The sequence below is a fragment of the Chiloscyllium plagiosum genome, unplaced genomic scaffold, assembly GCF_037043375.1.
Source record: "Chiloscyllium plagiosum isolate Xiang-an unplaced genomic scaffold, Cpla_swu_hap1 HiC_scaffold_4, whole genome shotgun sequence".
Taxonomy (NCBI): domain Eukaryota; kingdom Metazoa; phylum Chordata; class Chondrichthyes; order Orectolobiformes; family Hemiscylliidae; genus Chiloscyllium; species Chiloscyllium plagiosum.
In genome coordinates this window covers 105,273,309-105,300,819 of record NW_028270142.1, presented here as the reverse complement: position 1 = coordinate 105,300,819, position 27,511 = coordinate 105,273,309, and the positions used below count along the sequence as shown (strand labels likewise).

General features: G+C 40.1%; 1 protein-coding gene across 1 annotated transcript in view; it reads right to left on the bottom strand.

The window, feature by feature from the left end:
• The window catches only part of LOC122549004 (neural-cadherin), a 260,162-nt gene that overhangs the window by 76,222 nt on the left and 156,429 nt on the right, over positions 1–27,511 (bottom strand). Inside the window, exons 10-16 of the mRNA XM_043688104.2 lie at positions 24,507–24,677; positions 23,347–23,519; positions 20,341–20,508; positions 5,594–5,843; positions 5,165–5,292; positions 3,775–3,961; positions 3,069–3,212 (exon numbers count right to left, since the gene is read on the bottom strand). Of these exons, the coding sequence (XP_043544039.2) occupies positions 3,069–3,212; positions 3,775–3,961; positions 5,165–5,292; positions 5,594–5,843; positions 20,341–20,508; positions 23,347–23,519; positions 24,507–24,677 (1,221 nt within the window). The remainder of the gene's footprint in view (positions 1–3,068; positions 3,213–3,774; positions 3,962–5,164; positions 5,293–5,593; positions 5,844–20,340; positions 20,509–23,346; positions 23,520–24,506; positions 24,678–27,511) is intronic.

Below are 27,511 nucleotides of genomic sequence, written 5' to 3'. Positions count from 1 at the left end.
GACAAATCCAACCAGGCCAATTACCACCCCATCAGTGTACTCTTGACCATTAGTAAAGTGATGGATGGCATCATCAATAGTGCTCAGCTATAACCTGCTCAATGATGCCCAGTTTGGGTTCCACCAGGGCCACTTAGCTCCTGACCTCGTTACAGCTTGGTTGAAACAAGGACAAAGAGCTGAATTCCAAAGTGAGGTGAAAGTGACCCCCTAACATCAAGACAACATTCGACTGAATGTGGCATCAAGGAGTCCTCACAAAACTAGAATTAATAGGCATCAAGGCAAATGCTCCACCTTTTGGAGTCATACTTGGCACATAGAGAGATGATTGTGGTTGTTGGAGGTCAGTCATCTCTGCAGGAATTTGTCAGAGTAGTGTCCCAGGTACAATTATTCTCAGCTGCTTCAACAATGACCTTCCTTAAGTTATAAGATCAGAAGTAGAAATGTTTGCCATCGGTTGCACAATGTTCAGCACCATCCGTGACTCCTCTGATATTGAAGTGACCCATGTTCAAATGCAACAAGATCTGGACAATATCCAGGCTTGGGCTGACAAGTGGCAAGTAACATTTACACCACATAAATGTGAGGCAATGACTATCACCAATAAGAGACAATCTAATGACCATACCTTGACATTCAATGGTATTACCATCATTGATCCCCAACTGCCAACATCTTTGGGGTTACCATTGACCAGCAACGCAACTGGACTCTTAAACACAGTGATGACAAAGGCATTTAGGAATATAGACAGTAACTCATTTCCCCAAATCCTTTCCACCATCTACATGGCACAAGTCAGGAGTGTGATGGACTACTCCCCACTTACCTGGATGGGGTGCAGGTCCAACGACACTCAAGAAACTTGACACCATCAAGAAAAAGCAGATCATTTGATTGGCACCACATAGACAAGCATCCACTCCCTCCATCACTGACACTCATTAGCAGCAGTGTGTACTATCTACAGGATGCAGAAGTTCATCAAAGGTCCTCAGGCAATACCTTCCAAACCCACAATCACTTCATTCTAGAAGGACAAGGGCAGCAGATACATGGGAACACAACCACCTGCAAATTCACTTCCAAGCCACTCACCATCCTGACTTGGAAATATATCTTCGTTTCTTCAGTGTTGCAAGGTTAAGATCCTGGAATTCTTTCTCTAAGCACATTGTGGGTTACCCACAGTACACAGACTTAAGCAGTTCCAGAAGGCTGTTCACTGTCACTTTCTCAAGGGCAGTTAGGGACGTGATATAAATGCTGGCCAGCCACCGACATACCACGTCACACAAGTGAATAAAAATAACAGGAATAAACCCATTTGGCCCCCTCGAGCTTGCTCTGCATTCAATTTAATCATGGCTAATCGGACATTCCTCACTTCCACTTGCCTGCCCTTTCCCCCTAACCCTTGATTCCCCTACTGATCACAAATCTATCTGTCTGTCTCAGGCTTAAATGTACTCAAGGACCCAACCTCCACACCTCTTTATGGCAGAGAGTTCCACAGACAATAAATCCTGTAAGGAAAAAAAAATATTCCTCATCTCAGTCTTAAATTAGCACTCTTTTATTCTGAGATTATGTCAATTGGTCCTAGACTCTCTTATTGGAGAAAACATCCTCTCAGCATTTACTCGGGTCAAGACCCTTAAGAATCCCTCCATGTTTCAATTAGTTCATCTGATTCTTCCAAATTCCAATGAATTGAGTCCCAATTTGTTTAGCTTTTGCTCATGAGATTGGGAATGATCCAGTAATGCTTCCCTGAATTGCCTCCAATGGAATATCTTTCCTAAATAAGGGACCACAACTGCTCACAGTACTCCAGATATGGTCTCACCAATATTTTGTACATCTTACAGTAAAACTTCCCTCTTCATATACTCCAACTCCCTTGAAATAAGAGCCAACATTCCATGAGCCTTCCTGTTTACCTGCTGAACCTGCATGCTAGCTTTCTGTATTTCAACCACAAGTACCACCAAGTCCCTTTATTTTGCATCTTTTTGCAGTTTTCCTTCACTTGAATAATACTGTTTTTTTGTTCTCCCTTCCAAATTGAGCAACTTCACATATACCCGCATTGTAACATTTGCCAACTTTTTGGCTAATTACTTAACCTATCACAACTCTTTTAATCCCTCTCATAACCTGCCTTTCTATTAATTGTTGTGTCATCTGCAAATTTGGCTTTTGCTTTTGCATTTGCATTTGTACATTTGCTTTCTTCCTCCAAGTCACTAACATATATTAGAAATGGTTTACTTATGATACAAACAGGTGAGCCACAGATACTGAGTCCCACAACACAGTGAAAGCTGCAATAGCTATAACTTGGCAAATGATCTGTATTTAAACTTCTGGATATAAGATTGAAAGTCCTACATAATTATGACGGCCATTCTCAGGCAGAATTAGTGAATGATATTTCATTACGTTACAATCTATAACACACTTTGTAGCAACAGTTTAAGTAATAGATGACACAGTCACCCTCAGTTTCTCTCCAAATATTTGATCCCAGCACTCTCTAATTTTCTGACATTGATCACTCTGTAGCAGATTTGAAACAAATCAATTTATGCATGATCAGTAAGTGACGAATTAGGAATCCTTTGTACTGTTGCACTACTGCCGGTTCACCATATGGTGGAACCAAATCTCAAGAAGTCATTAAAGATTCATTTATTGGTGCAATGACACCCACGCTCCTCAGTTTATTTTCAAGTCCCACTCACAAATGTTCTTGTTTTTAAATCAAGAATGGGAATATATTGTGCTGTAGGCACTGACATAAGCAGCAATTCATGTGAGATAGTGAATAGGACACCCGCTTATTTGACTTTGTGAGCGTGTGGTATAGAGAGGATTTGTAATTGACAAGATCAACCCTTTTTTTGCCCACTTCACTTTATTCCAATGTGGCTCACCAAGCAGCAATCAGCAGCATTGCCTGTGACTGATTTTATTCTGGAACACCATTTCATTTGTAGGCACCTCCTTTCTGTGAAGTCACATATGAAAGAATTGCATGATACAAAGAGACATACCTTCATCTCCATCATTTGCAGAAACAGTGATAACAACAAAGCCAATGTCTTTGTCCTCATCTATGTTTATTGTATAGGTTTCCTGTGGGAAGGCTGGTGCATTGTCATTCACGTCACTGACAAAAATCCTCACATATGCTGTATCTGTGAATAGAAAAATGTCCACTCACTTTTAAAGAGTTAATAGAACGTAATGAGGAAACATAGAAATATCACTGAGTATTTGCCATATGTAAGCGTGTGGTCTACTGAAGTTTAAATTCACAACAAATTCAGCAATAAGAACACAATACAATAGAATTCTGTGTCACATCTGGAAAGTGCTGAAAAATGCTTTTAATGCCAAGTAGGCAGCATTTGCCAATGGGATGTTTTTGTACAGAATAGCCTGGATGATCATTTCTTCAAGGTTCAGCTCTGCTCCTGTGATTATTGAGCAGAACAATGGCCTGAAGCGAAGAACATCACAGGGAGTGAAGAAAATTGGTCAAAGCAAATTAAGTAACATGAGTTGAATGACACCTCCAAATGGAAAACAAATCATTTCATAATATTACTTGTCCACTTTATTTTGTTCGGTTGCATAATTTGTAACTAATCTTAGTTAATTAAACACCCAAACTATTTGTGTACTTATTTGTGGACAAACACATCCACCTATTTCATTGGTTTATTTGAAGAGCTGATAACATAGGTACATATATACCAGTATTGGGCTGTCCATGCATGCCAGGCCGAGCAGACTCAGAGTTGTCTTGAGATTGAACTTCTATCAAATAAGACCCTTTCACCTCTCTGTCAAAGGATGTCTGCGTGAATATTATTCCTGTTTCAAAATCAATGCTGAAGTAATTATAGTCTCCACTGACATCCTTCACTATAGCATAATTAATCTGTAGGTGAAAGCAAAGAAAACGAGTGAGCCCTCAAGTTTGAATGAACATTCGATTCTGTGACGTTTAGTTATAATTACCATACATCAAAGAATACTGATTGATTCAAAATAAATTCAAATCCATTCAAATAGAAACTAAACCTATGTAACTGCATGTACATTATCACATTTTGCAATTTACTTTGTTTCATGGTATCTGCACTGTTAGTATTACTTTCAGAACTTATAACAACACCAAAATGTTCAATTATTTGCCTGAAGAATACAGTCTGTATTACACTATAGGAGAGAAACATAGGAGAGAAATAAAATTTACCAACAATTTGTAGATAAATTAGATATACTGTAGTCAAGGGATTAGGTAGACTAAAGAGGACAGCCACAAAATAGTTACATACTTCACCCTCAATAAAGTGAAAGGCTGTAACAATGTTCATACACAAAATATGCTTGGGGAAGTGAGGTGGGACTGGTGAGCTTGTATTGTATAATCTCTTGTTACCATCCCTATATCTTTCTGTGGAGAAAAGTGCATGTTTTCTGTAGAAGACAGGTCACTTGTTCATCATATTTTTCAAATATGCTTTCTAACCAAAAGACACTGGAGCAGAATTAGGCCATTCGGTCCGTCAAGTGCAGGGTTACGAGGATAGGGTGAGGGGGTAAGACTGTGTGGGATGCCCTTCGGAGGGTCACTGCAGCCTGAATGGTCGAAATTACCTCTTTCCACACTATAAGGGCTCTATGATTCTAAGTCTACTTCACCATTCAATCATGGCTGTCTTCTCTTTTCAACCTCCCCAGATCTCACCTCCTCATCCATTGTGAGATCACTTACACTTACCTGGTTTCAGACCCAAGGTCTTAAAATCTGGAGACTATTTGTGATCTCCAGCGGCATGGTTAGATCTACACAGCTGCTGGCCAGTCAGCTAGAGTGAGGGGCAGAAATCCTTCCTCCAACAAATGGAACTCATCAGAGCATTACAGGGCTTTTATGATCTCAATTCTGTTAGTTGATGGAAATGATTCAACAAAAAGGCATCTTCAGCTGTATGTTACCTGTTTGACCTGGGCTGTGCACCTACCCAACCAAGTCCATGAACATGAATCATGTGAGGAAGGTGGTTATCCAACAATTATAGCATAAAACAAGCAGAACTACTTGGAGAAATACAATGTGCACAGCACAATTTCTAACCTTTCCATGGCGTCCTGAATCCAGATCAGTTGCTGATACCTGCACAACAGACAGACCAACTGCAGCACCTTCAGGGACCGTGGCTTCATAAATGGATGAGGTAAAGAAAGGAACATTGTCGTTCACATCTGAAAAATTGAATAATTAAGAAAGGTCATGTTGTAGCATAACAATAGAATGAATCTTCTGCAATCAATAGATGACATGATCATTACTGAATTTTACTAAAAGACTCTTTTAAAACAATCACCCATGTACAGGCCATGCATAAAGTTAGGGATGTTATTTCAAATAGAAAGCACAAACTGACTGAAATATTTTATTTATTTCTTGGAAACTGCTGACACTATATTGAAGTGTTTCAGCAAGCGAGGGAAACTTTGTAAGATTCAAAGACCAGCATCTAAACTTAGTTTACCTCAAACATACCTGTCACATTGACAAAGATGGTGGTAAAGGAGGCTAATGGAACTGCAGCCACATTCTGAGCCCTGACTCTAAGGATGAAAAATTTTGTAACCTCAAAATCTAGTGGTTCTGCCACTAAAATAGAGGCTGATCCATCAGCACGATTGGGTTTCAGGTAGAATCGGATTGGCATGTTTGTTTCTGGAACCTGGCCTTCTTCCAGGTTGTATGTAACTCGTGGGTCACCAAGAGGAGATGTTGCCTTGACAGTCTAAAATCACAGAAAGTAAGACTTAACATTAAAAGTGCTGTAATCACTAAACAGGACAGTCAGAAAACAATTACATACTTCACTCTGAATAAGGTGAAATATTGTATGTGAAACTACAATATTCCTACACCTAATAATGTTGGGGAAGTGAGGTGGGACTGGTGGTCTTGTATGCTGTAATCCTTGTCATCATCCTTATATGAGACAAATGCATGTTTCCCATTCAGTGGAAGAGAGATAGCTTGCTTTTAGTATTTTTCCATTATACTTTATAAACAACTGTTAGAAATGCACATGTACAGTGAGCAGTCATGCATCTTCTGATATCACTTCTCCTGATAAGAGTTGGAACTCTGCTTGGTTTATAACTTGCACCTAGGACAGGACTTTCCCAGTTAAGTATATTGATGAGCTGGGATTATCCTGGAAAACATTTCAGACAGGAATTCTAACATCATCCTATCAACTTTCTGCTATTCCCAAAGTGGGTTACATGGAAAGTAATTGAGCTGATTAAATATATGATTAAGAGCCTTTTTAACCATAATTTCTTCCTTTACCAAAATTATGTCTGAGTAGGGTAATTGAGGAGGAACCTCTTTGTTGGTTCATGGTATGTGGTAACATTAGATGGGCTAGCATTTGTTGCCCATACCTAATTGTTCTTGAGAAGGTGATGGTGAGCTACCATCTTGAATAGCTTCAGTCCACGTGATGCAGGGGCACCCAAAGTACGGTAAGAGATGGATTTCCAAGATTTTCAAGACAGTGACAGTAAAGTGATACCCCGGTTCCAAGTCAGAATAATGAGTGGCTTGCAGGGAACTTGTAGGTAGTGATGTTCCAATGTATTTGCTGTTGTTCTGGATAGTCGACATTGTGCGTTTGGACAATGTTGTCAAAAATGGCATCATGAGTTGTTGCCATGTATTATCTACATGGTATATGGGGGAGAGTGTTCAATGGTGCATGGGATGCGATCAAGCAGGTTGCTTTGTCCCAGATAGTGTCAAGGTTCTTGAATGTTGTTGGAGCTGCACTCATGCAGGCAAGTGGAGACTATTCCATCACACTCCTGACTTGTGCCTACAGGATGATGGACAAACCTTAATGAGTTAGGAGATGAGTTACTTACAGTAGAATTCCCAGTATCTGACATGTAACCACAGTATTTAAAATGGCGAGGAGGAGAAAGTGAGGTCTGCAGATGCTGGAGATCAGAGATGGAAATGTGTTGCTGGAAAAGCGCAGCAGGTCAGGCAGCATCTAGGGAACAGGAGAATCGACGTTTCGGGCATTAGCCCTTCTTCAGGAAATTTAAAATGGCTAGTCCAGTTCGGGTTTTAGTCAATTGTCATGAAAAGAGTGTTGGTTGGGAAGATTCAGTGATGGTAATGCTGTCAATGAGAGATGGTTAGATTGGAGGTAGTCATTGCTTGAATGTTACTTGCTACCAATTAACCCAAGCCTGGATGTTGTTTTGTTCTTGCTGCCAATATTCCTTCTAATTTTTTGGGGTGTGGACCTCCAAGATCCATGCCTGTCATCGACCTCTGAATCCAGAAGTCAGTGTGTCCGCAATTGGTGTGCATGGAATCTTGGAGGGGCAGTAATGTCACGCAGCTTAGAGGGAACGTTGCCTGCTGCATGAGAGCATATTAACTGAAGAGTTTTAAATACTACTGAACATTATGCAATCATCAGAAAACATGCTTATTTCCCGACCAGATATTAAAGGGAAGGTCCTTCTTGAAGCAGCTAAAGATGGTTGGGCCTAGAACCCTCTGTGGCAATACACTGGGGCTGAGATTATTGACCCTCAAAAAGCACAATAATCTTCTTGCAATTTACAGTAGCACCTCGATTATCCAAATGAGACGGGCAGGGTGTATTCTGTTCAGTTAACTGGAAACAAGTGGTAATTAATGAGTGCTGGTTATCTGAATATTTCTTGGTTATCCGGCAATGCATGCCATAGTGTCATTTAATCGAAAACTGATCTATTGTAAACTGATCTATTATCCAAACGAGATGGGCAGGGAATATTCAGTTCAGTTAACTGGAAACAAGCGGTAATTTGAGTGCTGGTTATCGAACATTTCTTGGTTATCAGGCAATGCACGCTTTTGGGAGTTTCACACTGAACTTTGACCTTTAATAAGCTGTGAATGCCGTTTAACTGATAACTGAATGCTGAGTTGCCTACGGGACCTTGAGATTTTGTTTGGATAATCCAAAATTCAGATAATCGATTAGATTCAACAGAAATTAGATTAGATTAGATTAGATTCCCTACAGTGTGGAAACAGGCCCTTCGGCCCAACAAGTCCACACCGACCCGCCGAAGTGTAACCCACCCAGACCCATTCTCCTACAATTACCCCTTCACCTAACACTACGGGCAATTTAGTGTGGCCAATTCACCTGATCTGCACATTTTTGGATTGTGGGAGGAAACCGGAGCACCCGGAGGAAACCCACGCAGACACAGGGAGAATGTGCAAACTCCACACAGAGAGTCGCCTGAGGCGGGAATTGAACCCAGGTCTCTGGCGCTGCGAGGCAGCAGTGCTAACCACTGTGCCACCATGCCGCCCACAAATGATGTTTGGATAATCGAGGTTCTACTGTAGATGTTTTATATATTTTTTAAAAATTAGGCTCACAGCCCTTTGATAACATCCATGGACGCAGCTGAGACTTTTTAAATTATGTTCACAGTAAAAAATTACAATCATTGCAGTACATAAAAAATATGGAAAGGCTATCAGCATATTAACAACTAGAGTCTAATTTTGCCTGAAGTTAATAAATAATCTCTCAAGCTGTTCATTGTTTCCTCATGTTCCCTCACTTTTGGGAGTTTCACACTGCACTTTGACCTTTACATATGCCATGAATGATTCATTTATAATGCTATCTAATTAGATTCATGAAGAACCCTAAGTACCTCATTAGTTTTAACAAGGAATATTTTGGATGTTTAGAAACTAATTTCTATGCAGATTGATGAGCTTGTGCTCCAATCACATAATTAGTAGATCATTAATACAATACATAATTGTAATTTTAAAATTGAGTTCATATCACTATTTAGTGAAATACACTTCTTACAGGTGAATCCTCCAGGGGTGTAATTATGAAAAGAAATAGCTTTATACCTTCCAAATTCTTGCAAAGTATTTCAACATCTGATTGCCTGCAAATAGTGAGCAGGAAGTGGAGGACATTGTTGCCACTACACTATTCAAATATGCAGATGTTTAATGCTTCAGTGTTCTGTGCCTCAGAAAAGAAATCTCCAAATCCTCTTAAATTACACATAAGACTTTTGCAGTCCAAATATACTGGAATATTAGAGTCATATAGAGTCATACAGTCATACTGCATGGAAACAGACCCTTTGATCCAAACAGTCCATGCCAACTATAATCCCAAACTAAACTAGTCGCAACTTCTTGTGTTTGGTCCCATTTCCCTCCAAACCCTCCTTATTCAGATATTTGTCTTTTAAATGTTGTAACTGTACCCACATTCACCACTTCCCCCAGAAGTTCATTCCACACATGAACCACTCTCTGTGTAAAAATGTAGCCCCTTTTTAAATATTTCTCTTCTCAAACCCTATGCTCTAGATATTTTTTAAATCTTTCCATTTCACCTTAAACATTCATTTTTGGAAAAGGACTTATCTGCCCTAACCATGCCTATCATGATTTTTAAAATTCCTATAACGTCACCCTTCAGCTTCCGGTGCTCCAGAGAAAAAAGCCCCAACCTATTCAGCCTCTCCCTATAACTCAAACTCACCAGTCCCAGCAACATCCTTGTAAATCTTTTCTACACCCTCTCAAGTTTAAAAGCATCCTTCCTATAGAAGGGTGACCAGAATTATATGCAGTAATTCAAAAGGGGCCTCACCAATGTCCTGTATAGCCGCAATATGATGTCCCAACTCCTATACTAATGAATACAAACATGCCAAACACCACCTTCACCACCCTGTCTACCTGCGATTCCACTTTCAAGGAACTATGCAAGTGCACCCCGAGGTCTCTTTGTTTAGCAATATTCTCCAGGGCCCTACCATTAACTATATGAGCCCTACCATGTTTGTCTTACCAAAATGCAACACCTCATATTTATCTAAGTTAAAATTTGATCTGCACTCCTTGGCACATTTGCCCATTTGATCAAGGTACCATTGTACTCTAAGATAATCTTCTTCACTGTCCAGACTCCAACCTGAATGTGTGCAGATCTGATGAAGAGTTAAACATTAACTCTTTCTCTCTTCACAAATGCTGCCATGACTGCTACACTTCTCCAGAATTTCCTGTGTACATTTCAAATAATAAGCAGGCTGGCCTATTCTTTCTCTAGAAGAGAAAGTCATAGTACTGGCAGAGAACCATTGGAGTTGTCCCATTGATCAAGGTAAGCTTAGATGTCAGCCCTAGGGTGGCAGTAGTCCAAGGGCACATAGTTCTTCCTGCAAATAAAATGCAGGGGTTAGATCTCAGAAGCAGGAGAATTTTCTGGGGATATAATGGGCTTTGGTTTTGAAGACTGCAGAATTCAAGGAAGAATGTTGAAGGGGCTGAGGTTCACACCATGGTTACCATCTTCCATTAATCCCATCTTGTGTTTTTTAAGGAAGCAGGTTTTTCTAAACATACATCAAATTAAGATGATACTCTTCATTTTATCATTAGCTTCTCCTGCAGGTGAAACATTGGCAGCTGCACCCACTCATGCCAAGGGGACAATTAACTCCTAAGGAGGAAGATGAAGCCTCAAAGTAGGCAGAACCACATCATCATGCAACACTTAGTACCAGCACAGACTCACACATTTCGGTGGGCATATATGAGCCGGCTAAAGGAGATCCACACACTGGGGCGAGCACATGACATTCACGAGACCAGCTATCAGAGACTGAATAAGCAAAGGTGCCAGGTGGTCAGAGCAGTGCTGGAGCTGACCGAGGTGCTGAATCCAAGTCTGACGCTGAACCAACAGAGTCGTCAGTTAGGCGGTGTATGATGGATGAAATGTGTAAGGTACACAAAAATATGGTAGTCGTTCCACATTGACATGGGCAATTGATGAGTCTGTCTAGGTCATGAATGTGATCACCTGCTCTTCAGAATATATGATGTCCTCCATTGACAGACTGGTGACTGTCATGGAGGATCAAAACCAGCAGTTTACTGACAGGATGGTGGGTATACACTTTCATTTGCATTGCCATTGCCATGTTATTCACTTATCACACAGGTGAAACATTGGCAGCTGCAACCACTTGTGCCAAGGGGGCAATCAACTCCGAAGGAGGAAGGTGAAGCCTCAAAGAAGACAGCACCACATCCTCAAGCATCACTTGGTACCAGCACAGACTTCAGAAGGTATATATGAATCAGCCACACACTGACGCAAGAACATCATCAGCTCTCGTGCTCAAAGCTAAGGCAAGAGGGGATGAAGTGCCAGGAGTCTCAGCCAAGTCTGGTTCCTGTCTAAAAAGCAGGAAAACCAACTGGACCTCAATATGCCCTCAATATCTGGGGACACCTCTCAGAGTTTTTCTGATAGTAGGCAGCTTCTTCACCATCCCACTGCCTTTTGCATTAATGTCACAGAGTGTCACAGCACCACCACCTGCAAGTTCCCAGCCAAACCATTCAACATCCTGACTCAGAAATATATCACTGTTCCTTTACTGTCACTTAGTCAAAATTGTGGAATTCTCTCTGTAATGACATTGTGGGTCAATGTATAACACATGAACTGCAGTGTTCCAAGAAGGTAGCTCACCACCAACCTCTCAAAGGAAACTATGGTAGAAATAAATAATGGCCCAGCCAGTGATACCCACATCCATGCGTACATTTAAAAAGTGAGATTCTTGCTGCCACCATATCAGGGTTCCCTGAGCCTTAGACAACCAGACAGCCAGAAGACAGCTGACAAAGTCATTCCAGGCAAAGCAGCATGTAGATCAGCAGCCTATCTCTGGGGAAGTGGGAGAATATTGTTCTGTAATATCTGTCAATAAAACAGCACATTAGTTACATACAGACTCACAAAGGTAATTGGTCACGATTGGGAGTCTTGAAAACTGTTGATTTAATTTATTATTGCATAACTGTTCTTTTTGCTTGATGTTCTGGCAACATTAGTGTTTCATTTTTGTGTCCAGATGGCTTTGATTTAGATTGAATGCATGTTGTGAAGGAAGTTTGGATTCAGTGGTCCCTCTGATCAGCCTCATTTAGTACCTTGGCTTTGGCACATGCACAGGCAGCCTTGTTGTTAATGTGTAGGAGATATAAGGAAAAGGATCTTATAGCTGAACAGTTGACACAAAGCTAGTGGAATCTTCATAGTGTTAGAGAATCTCTCATCTTATCGTTATCAAAAGCCTCCTGCCTTCCACTTTGTGCAGCTAGATAGCACGGCTCTCCCTCATCATCAGACTCATCCTGAGATGACGTGGCTTTTGCCATCAGATCCTCCTGTTCCAGGGCTTCCCTTCTTTGGAGAATCAGGTTGTCCAAGGCATGGCAGTCTATGACCACGAGTGAGATTCTCGTAAAACTGCAAAGATCCAAACATCTCAAACATGAGAGAAAGTAGGATAATGGCCATACTTCCACCAGGACCATCATTCAGCAGACCATTGTTATACTCAACATATGTTCGAGATGTTTGGATCTTTGCAGTTCTGTGCATGAATTTCTCTCTGGGGTCATTAACCATTTGTTGAGAATGTACCCTTTGTCATTCAGATGCCAGCACCCTAACGGCTCCAGGCCACTGAACATCTCTGCCAAGTGGGAGTGCTCAAGTATGTATGCCTCAAGACTGCTCCCTGGATACGTCTGGATTGTCCATTACCTATGGTCATACAGAACCTCCACATTGATGGATTTCTGAACAATAAAAGATCCTGGCTATCCAGATGGAGTTTACATTGTCCCGTCTGTGCAATCCATAACCTCCTGCATATTTGGAAAACCAGCCATGGCAAAAAAAAGCCTCTGGCCCTTCCTGCTTCACTTGGATTGTTACTGGTGATGGAGATATACTCCATCAATGTGCAGGTTCTGTGTGAACATAGGTAATGGACAATTCAGATGTATCCATGGACATGGCTGAAAATAGCATCTGTAATGGGCTGCCAGCTGTGGGCTCAGTGGTTAGCATTGCTACCTCACAGCAACAGGAACCCTGGTTCCATTCCAGCCTTGGGCAACTGTCTGTGTGGAGTTTGCACATTCTCCCTGTGTCTGTGTAGGTTTCCTCTGGGTGCTCCAGTTTCCTCCCACAGTCCCTAGACGTGAAGGCTAGGTAAACTGACCACATTAAATTGCCCATTGAGCATGTTAGGTGGACTAGCAATCAGAAATGCAGGGTTACAGGGATAGGGTAGGCCATGGGTCTGGGTGGGATGCTCTTCAGAGAGTCAGTGTGGACTCGATGGGCCGAATGGCCTGCTTCCACACTGTAAAGATTCTATAGTTCAAATTGAAATGAGGAAGAATTTCTTCAGCCAGAGGGTGGTGAACCTGTGGAATTCATTGCTGCAAAAGGCTGTAAAGGCCAAGTCATTGGCTGTATTTAAGACAATGATAGATAGATTCTTAAGGGGATTAAAGGTTGCAGACAAAAGACAAGAGAATGGCATTGAGAAACATACCAGCCACAAATGATGAAGCAGACACAACAAGCCAAATGGTCTAATTCTGCTCCTATATTTTATGCTCTTATGATTTTACGACATCTAGAATGATACAGAGGTGAAATCATCCAAGGCCAGAGATACAATAAAGGACACAGTTAGTGGGTGGCCCTCGCACAACTGAAGGCAATCCTCCTCAGATGGCATGTAACACAAAGATGTGAATATCTTCCTTGAGAGAAGCAATCTTCTGAGGCAATGCTGATCAGACATCTGGATGCATGTCATTCTCCCCCTGTGGACACAGCTGGCAAGATGCCTTTGCCTTGCTATGCCAGCCTGATGTTGCTGTCTATTTTGCTCAGCCCCTTGTTCAGCAGTAGGTTATTCAATTTTCTGAACCATAGGGTATACCTGTCCCTAGCCAGCGACCTTCCTTTTTCTCCTTCACTTAATCACTGGAGAAGGAAGCTCTCACAGAATGAACAAGTTTCACAGGGACTGCAATCTAAGAGTCAAACTTGATCAAAGCAATTTTTCTATGCCCCATTCCCTGAGCAAATGTACTGCTGGAGATTGGAAACTATGAAAAATCAAAGTTAAAATACCATGAAACTCTCCCAGCTTCAGATCAACACAGCCACAGTCCCACTTTGAACTTTACATCTATTTTGTATCAGATATTGATACTGGTGTCACTCCTTCCAAAAAATGCGTGGGCAACATAAAATTTATGTCTATCGCCTTGGTAACAATTAATAGCGTGTTAATTACGTTTTTTTTTAAATGGTAGGCTGCTGATCTTGGTCTATTATTTGAGGCTGGTTAACAATCCAATATCATTGTGTTGGATTGTACACATACAGGTGGGATACTGTGGCAGCGATGTGTGTGGCAAGGGAGCGGTGGTCAGGATTTTCTACATGTAATGTTCACCTCTGGAAGTCACATTTGTAACTGGAACATTTGAATCGAAGTAACTTAAAAATGACTGGATTATCTGCTTCTGTGGGTAAGTGTGGAAATTTGATGATGTTATCCACATTGCTGTGCCCCACAAGATATTTCATTGTGTCAGTACTTCCTCCAGAAGCTTTCCACTAACACTAATGCTAACACGGAGCTTGATTTTCAACTGCACACAGCAGTGTGGACAGGAGTGGGCTTGCATTGCAAATTGAGCACCCGGATGTTGGGCCAGTCTTTCAATACCTCTGGATCTTACTGGAATGTTTCAAAGAATAGTTGGGTGGAGAATGGGAGGGGGGGGGGGTTAGTGAGGGGGAGGAGTTGGAGATGGAGAGAATTGTGTGGAGCCAACAATTCATAAACTTCCAATGAACATACTGGAAAGAAACAGATCAAACTTTCAATGTTAATAATGGGAAGAGCAAACAGTGAGGGACATATTATTGCACAGCTGTTAGGAACACATAAGGATCCATTATTCAACATGTTTGCCCATCTTAAGTCATAGAGTGTTATATTAGAAAGGATGTGCTGGTTTTGATGTCAATGTTATGATCATAGAATCCCTACAGTATGGAATCAGGCAATTCGGCCTATTGAGACCACACTGACCTTACGATGAGGGTAACCCTGCATATCCCATGTCTAATCCACCTAACTGATACACTATGCATGACACTATAGGCGATGTAGGAAGGCAAATCCACTTAATCTGCACATCTTTGGACTGTGGGAGGAAACAGGAGCAATCAAATGAAACCCACACAGGGAGTTGCCCATGGCTGGAATCAAACTCCTTTGATAAAAAAAAGTCAAACTGAGGTGTACATGGAGTGGCCCAAAGTTGATATTTCTGTTTATTAAGTGCTGTTTATGAAGAATTATTTGATCCAAAGACATATGGTGCTTACCCTGTTGACACAAGCCTTAGATCACCTTTGTAGAAATAGGTTTCTAATTACCACAAGACTAGCCCAAAGGTCCACTGACCGTCTGTAAGCAAGTGTAAGTATTAGGATTAGCTGGCATCATTCTTTTACCACTGACTGGAAAATCAATGCCAATATTTATATGAGGCATGATTTCAAAGCTATTTTAAAGTTTGAAAGTACACAGAATGTCAATAGCCCTTGATGTAAAACAAAATAGTGTAAATGTTGGAAATCTGATAAAAAATAGAAAGCGCAGGAAAGACTCAGCAGCATTTTTGTGAAAAGAAACAGCATTAGTTTTTCAAATGTTAACTCTGCTTTTCTCACCATATAGAGCTGCCAGTCCCTCTGAATATTTCAGCTTTTTTCTGTTTTTATTTCAGAAATACGATTTGTATAAGGTGAATTCTAAAAGCACATTCTTCAAAACTAAACAAAATATTTCAAATCAATGACAGAAATTCACATCTTTTGATGTTGTTAATCATATTTAAATGTATGGGGAATAAATGAGAATAATCTTGCACCTATGAATAGGAAGGGAGTGAAATTATGGTCTTTGTGTCAGAAAGTGTATGTTTATAACATCTACCTTTTGTAATTAAATGCTTATAAAAGTTTCTAAGATTAACTCCAGTTCTAGCCTCAATTACCCAGCTTTGTGAATTTTAGCCAAAGTAAATACCTAGAATCTCAGCAGTTCACATTAATATAAACAACTAAATTTCACAATAATATTTGGGCAAACAGCTGTTAACGTTGGAACAGTCTTAAAGGGTTAATTTGATTTTCTGTGATTGTGTAAAATGGTAATAAGTTTCTTTCAATGCTAAAATCAGGATGTAAGATAGTCCTTCAGTTCAATTACAAATATTTCACACCATTACACAATGAAAAATTAGCTCCAGTGAAAAGTAGAAATGAAAAAAATGGAAAATACATTAATGTAAATGATGTTTCAATTAAAATTCTCACTTGGTCATGTTCTAGCACATAGGTCCAGCATAAACCTGCAGATATTTTTCATTCTTCTATTCCTGTTGTCTTTCTTCAGGGATCTGATAACTTTTATGCTCAAGCAGTTTGATGATTGAAATACTCATCTGCTTTTTATAGCTGCAGGGTGCTGTTAGATTTTGTATGCTAAAATTTTTTATTGTCTTATTTCCCTACTGTGTTGCATTATCTGACTTCATGAAATTACTATTCTTCAGATATTTCATTTCAAAACTCAATAAAATGTTCATTGTATTATTTAAATAGCTCTGTTTGAGCACTATTCACATAAGATCTCCACTCCTGATTGTTATCAAGAACCTCCTACTGGAAAGTTAACTTACACAAAGCTCGTTGAGGTGCTTTGTATATGGACAACAGGCCATGGAAAGACAGGAGGGAATTACTTGTCGCAGAACTCGTAGCTTTTGACCTGCTCTTGTAGACAAAGTATGTATGTGACTAGTCCAGTTCAGTTTCTAGTAGCCCCCAGGATGTTGATAGTGGCCAGTTCAATGACAGTAATGCTACTGAACTTCAAGTGGAGATGGTTACATTCTCTCTTATATATGGTCATTGCCTGGCCCTTTTGTGACATGAATGTTACACATCACTTATCAGTCCACATCTGAATGTTGTCCAGCTTTTAATGCATACGGATACAGACTATTTCAGTTTCTGGGGAGTTGCAAATGGTAGTGAATATTGTGCAATCATCAGTAAACATCCCCAATGCATTGATAAAGACCCTGGGTGAGCCTAGGACACTATCCTGAGAACTTCTGCAGTTAAGTTCATTTACTTAGATGACTTAATTTCCAAAAACCATAACCATCTTCCTTTGTACCAGGCATGACTCCAAACAGCAGATAGCTTTCCCTCTGATTGCCCTTGGCTGCTGTTTTATTAGACCTCTTTAATGATTTACTCAGTGAAAAGCTATCATGATGTCAAGGACAGTCACTCTCAGTTCACCCCAGGCTGAAAATGGAAAATTCTTCCAGCTCTACACATCTGATGCAGGAATGGAAATCCAAAGATGCCTCTACAATTTGTATTACTTTATCTTCCTCATTCCATGCCATTGAGATTGAGGCACCATGTCTGCTGAAACCATCAAGGACAATGGACAGGGAAATATGAGTGAACTACATATCTTGTCCCCAAAGTTTGTGAGAAGATTTGTAGCTCGGGTGCTCGTTGTTGTGGTTCTGTTCGCTGAGCTGAGAATTTGTGTTGTAGACGTTTCATCCCCTGTCTAGGTGACATCCTCAGTGCTTGGGAGCCTCCTGTGAAGCGCTTCTGTGATCTTTCCTCTGGCATTTGTAGTGGTTTGAATCTGCCACTTCCGGTTGTCAGTTCCAGCTGTCCGTTGCAGTGGTCAGTATATTGAGTCCAGGTCGATGTGCTTATTGATTGAATCTGTGGATGAGTGCTATGCCTCTAGGAATTCCCTGGCTGTTCTCTGTTTGGCTTGTCCTATAATAGTAGTGTTGTCCCACTCCCACAACAATATCTTGTCCCCATTAGTAGGGCATCAAGGCAATCACCTGAGGTATTTAACTGGTGGCAAATCCAATCATTTGGATTAAGTGATCCTTACCATGGGAAAGGTGTTCCAAGACATCAAGTCATCGAGTGACAATGGGACTATCTTAAACCTAATCAGTTGAACAATGAAATCCGAGCTGAGAGTAGACAAGAGCCGATTGTGAATGCTGATATTTGAATTACTGGTCGTGCATCAAGCCAATCCTCTGTGACTGTGAACTTCTGATTTCTCTGCAATATGAGGTCAATCAGCTGAGATGGTGGTGAGAGAAGACTCAATTTGAGTCCCCCTCTCTTCCTCTAATCCACCTTGCAAGTTTCAGGCCTTATTTGCTGATCATGTGACCTAGTCATGCCTCTGTGGCAGTAGAGATGTCTTGAAGGAAAGTAACCAGACACTACTCTCTTCAGAAGAATAGTCAAAATCAGCTTTTTATCTTTAAATTGGAAGTATCAGGACCACAGAGAGAAAGTTGCAAGACCACTGGATCCAGCATGATGCCAACTGAGACATGAACCTCCACAGACTGGATACCCCTCGTATTTCTCAGGACTTTAATCCAATTCATCTAACATTCTCCACTCTGTGATCTATTTTTACATGTGGACAAACTCCAGGTGTGTGCATGTGTGTGGGCACATGCGTGAGTAGATAGGCAGGAAAATCAGTGTATTTTGTTACCTTTTCCTTGAACCAAGTTAAATATAGTAAACAAAAATAGAAATTGCTGGAAAAACTCAGCAGGTCTGGCAGCACCTGTGGATTCTGTTTCTGAACTGGACTCAAAATATTAACTTTGTTTTCTCTTCTCAGATGTTTTGTTTTTGGTTTCCAGCATCCGCAGTTTTTTGGGGGTCTTTTTGTTTGTTAAGTATGGTAAAGCTATCCTGTGTCTCCGGTAAAACTCAAGAAAATCTATCTGATTAGCTTTTAATTACAGTGAGGGAACAGTTAAACACTCAGTGAATTGGCAAGTCTGTTGTTCTCACAAAAATCCTGTAAACAATCAAAAAATGAGTGGGATAAGAGGAAATTCATTTGACCCATTCTCACCCGATTCCAAAGTCCATAGAGCCTGCTTCTGTGCTATAACAATTCTCTGATTCTTTTAATAAGACAGAATAATTTCCTACTCGCAATGTCCCAAATCAGATACTCTCGTAACTGTTTGCTTAGTTATTCTTACATTCTCTGTTCCTAGATTCTCCAACTGAGTGGAATGTTATTCCTCTTGATGTTATTTTTCAGCTCACCATTACAGGATGTGTTAATGCAATCTAGCATGAGTTTGATATGTCTTTTGAAAAGGCTGTCATTGCATGTCAACCTTTCATAACACAGATTGATCAAAGACAAAATAGTATTAGCAGAGGAAGGAAAATCAGGTCTGGGAGGGTGTTTTATTTATGGCCTGGGAAGTCTTGGGAGAGGAGGAGGGAAAGACAAGTATCAACATGAGCAATCTGCAGGACGGAGAGATTATCCATGATGTTGAAAATGGAATGGCTGGTACTCTTTTGACAAGACAACTGAGATCCCGTAGCAAATAGAAGGATGAAGAAAATCATGGATGTGCAAAAAGACACAATTGAAGGAATGCGGTGAGCTTACAGCAAATTGTATACATGGAATTCTATGCAAACAACAATAATTTGCATTTATATAGCACTTCTAATATAGTAAACCAATCCTAGGTGCTTGGATAGGTAGCAGAAGGTAGGGAAGGAGTGAAGAAAATCAAGCCAGCTCAAAACGCTTGAACTGAATCTTATATGGTAGTAGAGCTGTGGTAGATTACAGAGTTACACGGAGCTACTTGGTAATGGAGAGGATATGGGGTAAAAAGCTGAACTCAGAGTTAAATTGGATGCCAAGGCTGCATATAGTCTGGTTCTAGTCTCAAGAATTTGCTTAGGAAAGTATCAAAATGGACTTTGTGGGGATTAACAAGAACACTTTCGGTCAATCCAATATTTAACAGAAGAATTTTTTCTGATCATCCAACTAAAGATATTTGCTAAACTTTCCTGTGTTATTTAATGTTGATGATTTAGCTCGGACTAGACAAAAATTGTATTGATAATTTTATTTCCACATCACAAAAATCAATAGCTGAGTGAGACATACATGGCAACAGGGGATTGGAGATGGTTTGGATTAGATTCCAAGTCTGTATTGATCTCATGCAGGGCAGAAGTCGAGGACTTGGTGAACATGATTGCACTTGAATGTAACTTGCATTTAACATTTAAAATGTATTGCATTTCAACACTGAGTCTTCTTTACTAAACATTTTGCTTGGAACCTCATAAACCAATCATTGTAAATTTCACCAAGTCATATCATTTAACATGCATTACATACCACAATCCTCAAGTCACGAGTAGTGTTCTCAGGGATAGTTACTTGATATTCTTCCTGCTCCCACTGGGGTGGCTGATTATGTATATTAGTGATAGTAACAGTTAGTTCTACGCTGCTACTTCGATTGCCTCCGTCAGTTGCTATTATTTGACGACTGATATGAGCAATCTAGAACACAAAGATACGTCAAGAACTGATAATGATTTGATCAAATCGGAGATTTCTGTTTTACATTTAGCATGGGAAATATAATCAGGTCCTCAAACATGCCAATAAATGCTCGCTATTATGGGTAGGCCTGAGGCATCTTCTGACTGACAGGGTTGCTGTAAAATCCTTGGCAGAGACACAATTCCATTAAATTTACATTTTATTTCGCTATTGCTGTGTAATCAATGGGAACAACATTAGCAACAAAAACTCAAAATGCAAAATATAAAATGAAGTACCAAAGCCCTGTAAATTGAAAACACAATAAAAATAAATTGAATAACATATGAAATAAGTTTGTTCTGAAAGCAGTCTATTTTATTCATCATTGTGAAAACATTGCACTTGACAATAAAAATTGCATTAATCAATTAAAATGGAAGTCCAAGCCTAAGCATGGACTACGCACGCTGTAGTATATTGCAGATATACAGCTTGTACAGAAGGCTGAGGCATTACTCAGGTTGTGGGGGTTCCCATGGTCAGGGGAACCTTCTTAGCATTGATCAGGCAGGAGCATATGTCTTTTTGGCTACATCTTTGGTATCCATCTCACAGAGTAGCCAAAACCTCTGACATGGTTCCATTTGGGAAATGGGAATTGGGCCAGCAGAAGCTTTTGCTTAAATCTTTGCCCCATCACCATCTTTAACAATTGTCCTACTAGTTCTCTGAGGTCAGAGGTCAATCAGGGTTCATTTTTTTAAAAAAATTGATATTTCTGCTACCTAGATATGATTCCATCTGTGGAGCACACATGTATCCTTGTGGAGGTCAGGCTGTTTCAGCAGCTGCTCATAACCACCATGAGTGCTCTGATGGATCCTGGCGATTTTTATTCATATACTGTGACCTGGATATTCCAAGAAGTGGCAATCACAGTCAGATTGCCATCTCTATCCTAAGTTTTCTGTTCGTACTGAGCTCCGAATTCCAGCTGGAAATTCCGATCCTGGTTCCTTCAGAAATATGGAGCGTATGTGAAAGCAATATAGTTCCCCTGTATGCAGGATTTTGGGGGAATCAAACCATGCCCCCTTCTGCAGCAGTGAGTGTGATGTGTTCTGAGATTGCAATGTTCAGTAACACAGCCAAACATTTGACAGCTGCAGTGCAAGGAAATGAATACAGTAAGAGTGGGGTTAGAGTGGCATTTGGTTAAAGGGTTATTATGCTGCGTGGGTATGGTGCCAAGTAATTGGGATATCAGGTGATTAGAATATCTGGTAGGTGATGGAGTATTTAATGTGAGTGGGTGTGTAGGGGACAGTGGTGGGCTAGGGTATTTGGGGAATCAGAAGTCTCGGGCTGGGGTAGAGGGTTGGTGTGCAGAAGGTTGGGAGGGTGTAGTGGGGAGGGGAGGGGGGTGGTGGTGCTGTGAGTTGGAGGATAATCTTAATAGTTACCCCGGAATTAGACTAGGTTTTTCATCATCTAATTTTTCTTGGGCAGCTATTAACTAAACGGACGTGGAGTTTTCCACCTTTAATGGATTATGTCAGAGGGTTTAAGTCCTAGGGGAATTGGACTTTGGAATCTTCAATTTCCCACAGAATCTGCTGTGTGTGGGAATTTACATAGTCTAATGATGAACTGCACTGCTCTACTGACTATCTGGCCATCAAATTACCCAGGCAGGAACACTGCTGGCATGGGTCAACCCTGGACACCCTTGAGAAAAAATATTTTTCCAATCCACCTGTTCGGAGGTGTTACTACACACCTCTGGAGTAGGTCGGACTTGAACCTTGGCCTCCGGATCCAGGATTAGGGACACTGTGCCACTAGGAGGCCTTATCCTTGAGAATGCTGCAGAGTGCCACCTTGATTATAAACAGTTGATTTACTGAGCAATATCAAGTAACAACTTAGAGTCAACAAGACAATGGCCCTGAAACCAGTCAGTCAGATCAATTGAACATCACAGATTTCCCTCCCGAAAGGAGATTAATGAACCAGATGAGTTTTACAGCAGTTTTGCTGTGACTATTATTGATTTTTTAAATTCCACATTTAATTAAATTCTCCAGCTGTAGTAAGATTTGTACTCATGTCTCTTAACCATTAAAGAAGTATCATAGGAATTTGGCTACTTCAGCCTCAGTTTTGTTCCTGTCCCAAACTATTTCTTCCATCCAAAAATTCCATCTTTTACAAGACACAGGAAATTTCAGGAATTATTGGGGCCCCCTTGATCCTTTCTAGGAGTGGGTTCAAAGTCTCCCATCTCAGTTTGGCAGAAACATCACTGTGCAAAACTAGTAGGCTCAGGTCAACCTAATATAGAGCCTCTGGAGAGAGTCCAGAAGGTGACGGGGTGATGGGAGGAATATATTGCTGATGGGGTTTCAGCAATCTTGGCAGTGTGGTACAACTGTTCCAGTTAACACTTCTAGTAGCTGCACGCAGCGTTCCCATTAATGACTGGTGCTTGAAGGATCTGACTGCATGGTGCATAATACAGCTGGGTGCTTTTAAAATTTGCAAGTGAACCACAGGTAGATATTAGGTCTTCTCATTTTAGATTCATTTCCATAGTATCTCAGAAAGAACTTTAAACATTATGAACCCCTAGTTTGCACATATAAAATGGTGTAGCACGGCCTGTGTTTGAGGACAAAATATTTAGAATTCATAGAATCCCTTCCAAGGAGCAAAAGCAAGGAGAAACCAAAATTATATGTTGTAAGGTTAGACTGAGGTCAGTGTTATACAGTTATGCATTTATGTTTGTTAGAACTGGCAGAATTTTGAAACTGCCCTGTCTGATTTCATGATAAACAATACCGGTCTGACCTGAGAAATGGGATGGTTGACATAAATCCATCCTGTGCTGGGACTGATCTGGAAGTACTCCGGCTGCTGCCTGGATATCGAGTAAGTGATGACTGCATTGATTCCATGGTCATCATCATGAGCTGCTGCACGCAGGAAACTAGTGCCAACTGGTGTGTCTTCACGCAAGTAGTCTGTATGCAGAAGAAAAATGACTTTATCTAACTTATTTGTTCACTGACCTTTAAAAATGTCATTTAAACTTGATCACTTCACCTCTTCTCACTTGGAATTATATCATTATGTTGCATTCATTTCATCACAGACTACTGGATTGCAATATTAAGAGCATATGTTTTTGCTTCACTGAGATACTTGACAGATTTCCAAAATATAGACTATTAGTAAGATTCCCTCATATGTAAATGCTGAATTTCTGCAATGGTGCTGTGGTACCAAGTGGAGGCAAGGTAATTCCAACATGAAACGTAGAAAAATTTGAGATAAAGGCCTCTGTCCTGTGTAATCAGAACAGAAGAGGATACAGCAAAGTCCTACAACAAGATACTAAACCAGAAGGAGAAAAGAAAATCCTGTATTCACTTGGTGCACTTTCCAGTATCAAAATACACTGACCAGGAAGGTTTCTCAATTTAATCCCAAACTGATCTCGACTGGAGCAGCAGTTCAGATGCAAAAATTTAGCTCAGTAACATTGACACAGAGAGGAAACTTTCACGATCTATAGGCACACAGGAAGCCTCTTGTTAGTTAGGGAAGATGCAGGAAGAGAAATACATGTTGACCCAAAGTCCAGCGTGAGTCAGCATCTTCATGGAGGAGGGGAGGAAAAGAGCATCATCTATTAAGAAATGACAGCACATTTGGAAATTACATTCCTGTCTTCTGTTGTTTAAAATTATTGACTGCACTTAACTGTGTTGCCTAAATAGATAAGACAGGATGAAAAGGCAGTTCTATTGCACATCCTGAATTATCTTTGCCAGTCTGAGTCACAGGAGAAAAGAATTAGAAGTTGTTCACTTGCCAGAAAAACATGGCCCAAGGTATTGTAGCATAACACTTAATGCACAGGAGTTCAAGATTACTCTAACATTGAAGAAATCAGAAACAAAGTGCAGCCATTTATTTGTGGGTAATTTCCTGTGTTTGATGCTTACATTGGTAACGACTGTTCTCAAATTTTGGGTCATTATCATTTTCATCAGCTATGAGTATGATCATCTGACAAATGCCGATCAGTGGCTCCTCAGCCTGGTCCGTCGCTGTTACTGACACAGTATATTCTCGCTGATTCTCTCTATCAAAACTCTGCGTTGTGGTAATAGATCCTAAAAACAAATATTTTAAAAATGAACAAGCAAGAAAGCATTTTGTAATTTCTTCTACTCTTTCAAATTAAATCTTTAACCTGTGAGTCCGTGTTATTTGAACTCGAAGGACTGATTACTCTTCTGAATGACATTTCTTGAATATTGTATATTCTTGTCAGAAAGAATGTATTCAGATGAACAGAACTCCTGATTGAAAACAAATAGCGTAAGAACATAAAATGATGGCAGACTCTTACCGTCAGATTACCTTTTCAAAAGTGATGGATGAAAACGTTAGCTTGTGTATTTTTAATCAGACGTTTCTCTTCAAAAATCAAAGTGCTTTAACTCTTCCAAGTTGACTGTTTCCTCGGAACAAGGGCAGAATAATCTCTTGTTGAGACTAAGTATGGAAGTGGGCATAAATGTGGGAGGGAATTTTGTTCAGGACTGGACAAGTTTTCTTACACAATTGCACTCTTCTCAGATCATTCCAAAAGCGTGCACTGGTAAAAATGGAAAATTTTATGGACAGCAAGTTCTGAAGTCCATTGGAACCAACCAGGCTCCAACATCCTGGCACTCTCTTTAAAAAGCACATGGATAGCACTTCACTTCACAAGAGGCCATCCCAATTGATAAGGACATCAATGGACAGAGATAGCTGCAGAGGTCAGTGCCTTTTAGCCATTCAGAGAGCATGGCTCAGTGTCGCAAACACATCAATGATCTGTGGTGCTCTGCTAGACTGTGTACCACTGACTACTCAATAGTTCATGCTTCTATGAGTGTAAGTTAACATTGCAGTGCTACCATTGTAGAGGAGTGTTACACATGGTGTTGTGTGTTAGACTTCTTTATCAAATGCCCCATGTGCAATCAATGTCTGCTACATCATTACAACAGCTACATCACATCAATACTGCCTATCTTACATCTGCCAGGGTTCATACACATGTCATAAAAGAAGCTACAACACTCAGTATCTCATTCACTAACAGGTCACAGACCTTTTATCACAACAAGGATTACATTCACTTCTGATAGTTTTTCACCAAAGACTTGCATGGAATAAGGACACAATATCAAAAAAAAACATTGTCTTTGAGTTGAGACACCTTTGAGCTCTATGCACATGCCTAAACATAAAACTCAGACTATGTTTTCTGAAGAAGAGTTACTCATTAACTCTGCTTTTCTCCCCACGACCAGACCTGTTGAGTTTCTCCAGTACTTTCTGTGTTTGTTTCAAACTTTCAGCATCTGCATTTTAAAATTTTTATTTACCTTAATATTTTGCATTGGTTGAAGTTGGGATAACTGCTTGTCGCTCATGCTTCTGAAATATTTTCTCCCTATTTTCTTCAATACATTGGGGACATTTGCTTTGGGTAGTGAGAGTGTGGAAGAACTCTGTAAATCTATCAAACATGAGAGCTGCTGATGCGGGTGAGCCATTGACTGGGGCCATAGCAGGTAGCTTGAACACTGCTGTCTGAAAATCTTGACAAGTCACTTTACATTCAACGATCATGAATTTTACAGGATGGACAGTGCACTCTGTGAGACCTTTCAACTGAGGATAGTGAGAACAACCCATTTCCTGCATATCTTGGAAGCATGCTTTGACCATTGTCAGACACAGTTTTTTGAGATAGAAAAACATATTGACTATTGACATGCTTCACATGACTTGATTAGTAATTAATGTTCCTATTTATGTTGGGTCAATATATGGATTAACATGCCAAGCTCTTGGTTTTTCCTGCACCAATGTGACCTACGTATATAGATGTATCCAAATATTAGGACAGATATTTCTTGATGTAGAGCTTGCAGAATTTTAATTCAGTCGCCCTTGAAGATTACTTTTTTGGAGAGCCCTATTTCATTTCTGAATAATCATTATGAGTTTACTTTCTGAAGTAATTATTAGGTGTATTCAGGTCACATGTCGATGAAGATCTTTTTGAGCTGTTACAAGATCACCATCTCATGGGATGTTTGCTGAGTCTGCTCTGATTGGCTGTGACCAGAATGTATCAGATTTATGTTAAGCCAATCCTCTAGGTCCGATTCAACAATATATTTGAATATATTTGTTGCTAGCTGGATTTGAAGTTGGTCAAGGGCATTGAATAGTCATTTGGGAAGTTGATTTGTACTGTGCTTCTAAATTGTATTCTTGGATCTTCAGATATCATATGTTATAGTTGTAAGGATGTGAACTTGTGAAAGTTTCTTAATGGATCATTTGTAATGGTTTGCTTGCCAAAAATTCCCATATGAAACTATTGAATCCTGAAAACAACAGCCGAGTCTCTCTTTTTGATGTTAGAGTAGTTAGCCTTAGCTATCATAAGGACCTTAGAACCAAATGCAATACGCTTATCTTTCTGTAATAAACGTGCTCTGAGGTCTTTTTTGATACATCTATTTTCAATTGACGACCTTGGAAGCATAATAATACTGAAGTACACACTTACTGGATGATAGTGCATTTTTGATGGTTTTGAAATATATGATGGTGATCTTCCTGCCAAATGTATCATGTAGAGACCATCATGAATGGGAGATAACTTGATTACAAAATTCAGAACATATGGGAATAAGAAGTTCAAAAAATCTGAAATACCCTTGTAAACCATCTTTGTCTTTTGGTATAGGCATCTTATACTTTGAGTTTCTCTCAGAGATTAGGCATTCTATATCTTTTAGCCTAATTTACTCTTATAGTATGTTGCTTGCATATATCATGAATTGTTGGACACTGTCTTGGTGAGTGAGACAGGCAGCACATCATGCAAGATCTGGATATTCTACTGAATCAGATGATGGCTAGAAAACTTGTT